The sequence below is a fragment of the Phaseolus vulgaris genome, chromosome 6, assembly GCF_051622355.1.
Source record: "Phaseolus vulgaris cultivar YP4 chromosome 6, ASM5162235v1, whole genome shotgun sequence".
NCBI lineage: Eukaryota > Viridiplantae > Streptophyta > Magnoliopsida > Fabales > Fabaceae > Phaseolus > Phaseolus vulgaris.
Window position 1 is genome coordinate 21,667,652 of NC_143503.1, and position 4,131 is coordinate 21,671,782.

The 4,131-nt window shown below is 33.6% G+C and overlaps 1 protein-coding gene across 1 annotated transcript; it reads right to left on the reverse strand.

The window, feature by feature from the left end:
* Positions 1-798: 798 nt before the first annotated feature.
* Positions 799-2,546, reverse strand: SUMO1 (small ubiquitin-like modifier 1). Its single transcript, XM_068638858.2, has 3 exons — positions 2,431-2,546; positions 1,110-1,259; positions 799-1,037 (listed from the first exon to the last, which is right to left on the reverse strand). The coding sequence occupies exons 1-3, from the start codon at positions 2,515-2,517 to the stop codon at positions 972-974; spliced, it is 303 nt and encodes a 100-aa protein (XP_068494959.1). The 5' UTR covers positions 2,518-2,546; the 3' UTR covers positions 799-971.
* Positions 2,547-4,131: the final 1,585 nt, after the last annotated feature.

A 4,131-nucleotide genomic window follows, 5' to 3' on the forward strand; every position in this document is an offset into this window, starting at 1 on the left:
AACATTCGTATATTTATTTGGTGATATTAGAATTATAAATAATTAAATCATTTAAACAAATAAGTAACTAATAAAATGTTAAATTTTGTATAAATGATTAGTAAAATTAAAATCTGCTAAACGAATTTTTAAGTAAAACTTTTCTATGCCAAATCAAAAATCAAAAATCTATTTTAAGAGTTCAAATCATTATTTGTTATATAATATACACAAATTTCACATTTTAGTCTTTATTCCTTCATTCCGAATACAAAAATAAAAGTAATTGATCAAATTTATTTTGACCAAGCCAAAAAAGTAAACATACCAACATTTTTTTAAGTTCTCATACACATTAATCTCTGAGTTTGGGAAAAGCAAATGGTTTAAGCAAATCACAATACCAAAACAACTTTTTCGCCACAAACAAAAACACTTCTTGAACAAATTTATCAAAAACATAAAATAATTTGTTACAGAAAAAGTTGCATGCAGCAAATTGAATCTCAAACTCAGAACTTCAAAAGTAAATGGCATTTGTTTACTAAAAAACCGAGTATTCATCCAAACACAGGCGCAAAACCTCTACAGATTACATTTTGATCGGAAAAGTCTTAAAAAAAATTAAAAATCCACGCTTGCTATCCATATGTTTAGGGTTTATGATAAAACTAAATTTACAAATAGTACATTCACAGGTTATGGAAGTATGCTTCACTTTTAAGAAAGTGGACATGGGAAAAACACTTGATACTTCAGAAATTGGAAAATATCAGAAACACTCAAAGGTATGACATCTTAAGACAAACGAAGCAGAAATAAAACAATCATCCATAATCATATTGACAAAGGAAGCACCACAATGCCTTCAAGATCCAGCAACAAAGGCTGTATAGCAGATAATAAAATATGTATCACATGTCTTACCTAGCTCTATGTTAAACTAATTCTACTTATAATTCCTTCAAAGACAAGTCTGGAGGATACATCCATCAGAATACAGAACCACCAGTCTGATGAAGCATGGCATCAATTTCATCACCATCCTCCATTTCCAACTGCAAAAATAAAACTTAGTCAAAATCAAAAAACTGCAGAATCCATGAACAAAAAATGAAGGAAACACAAACCTCATCAGGAGTCTGCTCAGCACGAAGGCGACGTCCATCAAAGAGAAAAGCGATGGAGTTGAAATCAACTGACTGTCGGTCACAATAAGCATTCATAAGCTTTTTCAATTGGGTGCTTCTCTTGATCCTGAAGAACACCTCATTCCCATCCTACAACATCCAATTAACAAATTAGAACCACGTTAACTCGTTATTGTCATGAAATAAGTTTTGAAATGTTAAAGAAAAGACTAACAAAGAAAACTATAGACTAATTCAAAAATATAGAGTACTAACAATACTTTGCAACTCAATTAGTTACTAACACCGTCGACGGTATATTTACTGGATATACTTGGTTTTAGTAACCAACTAAAAAAAAGAAGTGTGTATTTTTGAATTGGGTGTAGTTTTCTTTGTAATGGTACAAAGAACAACAGATTGATCATGAATGCAACAGTATATCACATGTTACAAAAAAACAAAGTACATATTCATAAATAAGATAAGGTAAACCTAAGTTTAGCATTGTAACAGTTGGATTTGCATACCCACTGTAAAAAAAAATCCGCTAGATTAAGGTTCGGAATGGATGCGTGGAGAAACAATATAAAACTAATTGAACCCAAAAATCTTTTGCATAAATAGAACTGGAACCAATTTTCATCTATAAAATTGGGATTCAGATACAATACACACATTAATGAAACATTCAAATAACAAAACCCCAGAAAAGAAGAAAAACAAAATTAATAAAATGTCAACAAATTACATAAACGATAAGAGGAAATCATCATTAAAATCCATCATCAATATTAACAAAGTCAAACCCTGACATAATTTACTCCAGAAGTTAACGTCATCGAACTCTATTTATCGTGATGATCAAAAATAAAATTTCCAGAGGGTGAATTTCGTCAAAAAAACATGCAACGACAAGTCAAAATAAAGAAAAAATAAATCACCACAACAAAAGCATAATCAACAAAAACACGGTATAAATGCGTACTTTTGCACGCAAATTACAAAAAGAAACCGTTAAAAAATCCAAATCCAAAGATTCTAAAATCAAATAATCAAGTTATAATTTTTACCCAATCCCATAAATCCAAACCAAAACAAAACATAATCAACGACAACCCACAATGAAACCCCAATCCAGTAAAAAAAATGATAAATGAAACATACTTTGACACACAATCATAATACAATAACACTGTCGAACGATTTCAAACTAACCAGAGTCAAAAATCGAAGATCTAGAGCACACAAGTAACACGATCCAAGAGAAAATCAAAACCCTAGAAATCGAAAAAAACGAAAAAATAATGAAGGAACGTACCTGCCCCTTGACTTTAAGGTTGATGTGTGCTCCTTGTTCGCTGGGCTTCTTGTCTTCCTCGTTGTTGTTGTTAGTAACGCCCGACATCCTCTAACTCTATTGACAAACGCTTCTTCTTCCTTTGGTTACCGCCGACAAAAGCTCTGTGTATACGCTCTCTGCGATATTGTAATTGCGAAAGCGTGTTTTATACAATTCCATTGGACCGTTTATATTCCTTCCTTAGCGTCTGACGTTGCTGGACCTATTCATTAATGGGCCTGGGCCAATAAACCCAATGCTTACCTGGATATGGGCTCTTTCTTTATAACTTCTCACCACTCTTTCTTCCTACACCTTCATACCTTCTTGTGTCACCCCATACTAAATATGAAAATGCCATTTTTTTTTCACCTCTTTGATTTGAAATAATAAGTCTATGGATTATTACATAATTCGGAAGTCAATTTTATATTTAGAAAAGACTTCGGATTATATAATCTGGAAGTTAATAACACATCTGAAAAAAAACTTCCGAATTACATAATTCGGAAGCTAATCTTATGTATAGAAAAGACTTTCGGATTATGTAATCTGGAAGCTAATCACAAAAGACTTCCAGATTACATAAATTCGAAAATTAATTTTGAATCAAAAAAAGACTTCCAGATTATATAATCCAAAATATTGAAAATGATATTTTTGAAATAAGAAAATTTTATGGAGATGACCAAGAAGGTATGGAGGTGCAGGAAGAAGCAGCCACTTCTCACGCCTACTACACTGAATTCGACTTCAAATCTTCATCTTTTTCAAATCTCTCTCTGCACTCATCCCAAACCCAATCTCACCTAATCCCAAACCCAATCTCTGCATTCATCCTCCCTTCGACATGCACTCCTTCTTCAACCCTCCGCCCACTTCCCGGCCTTCGACCTCCCTCTCCACCCCCACCACCGCTCCTTCTCCTACCCCACCCAGCCCATCCCTCCGCCCCTTCGTCAAACCCTAACCCTTCATCTTCATACCCTCCGCTCTTCTCCGCCACCGCGCCCCTCCACTTCCCGACCTTCGACCTCCCTCTCCACCCCTCTCCCTCTCCTATCCAACCCAGCCCATCCCTCCGCCCCTTCGTCAAACCCTAACCCTAACCATTCATCCTCAAACCCTCTGCCCCTTCATCAAACCCTAACCATTCATCCTCAAACCCTCTTCCGCTCTATCGGAGATGCATCCTGTTGTATCTTGAGTTTCTTTTAAACGTATCTTTCTTTGAACGAAACTTCGACTTACATAAAATAAAGATTATTGCGATACTTAACATATGGAATAGTCTATATTGAGCGGGTTTAAGAACAGTTGAATCCAAGCTGAATCCAAACTGGCCGGAGCCGTGAAGGAAAATCTGCTGCCCTTTTGGATTCCCGATGTATCCGGATTCTATTTTCATTTTGAAACTGTAAAAAGTAAACCATTACAAAGATTGCTTATAGAACTTATTTATGCATAGAGATCGCATTCTCTCTTTCTTATTAAGTTGAATGGAAAATATAGAATTAATGTATAAAATTTAATTATTTAATTTTTTTTTAAAATTTAAATTATTTTATGAAATGATATTATCTTTTATTTAATACACCCATTTATTCTAAATTTTAATATAGTTAAATAAGATGAGTTAATTTTTAACAACTTTTAACATACTTAAAATTTATTGAATAA

What these genes read in the sequence shown, in the direction of transcription:
- SUMO1 (XM_068638858.2), bottom strand. Translation starts at nt 2,517, where the DNA reads ATGTCGGGCGTTACTAACAACAACAACGAGGAAGACAAGAAGCCCAGC. An exon ending in ACCTTAAAGTCAAGGGGCAG is followed by an intron (nt 1,260 to 2,430) that starts GTACGTTCCTTC and finishes TGGATGTTGTAG; the next exon opens with GATGGGAATGAGGTGTTCTT. An exon ending in CTGAGCAGACTCCTGATGAG is followed by an intron (nt 1,038 to 1,109) that starts GTTTGTGTTTCC and finishes TTATTTTTGCAG; the next exon opens with TTGGAAATGGAGGATGGTGA.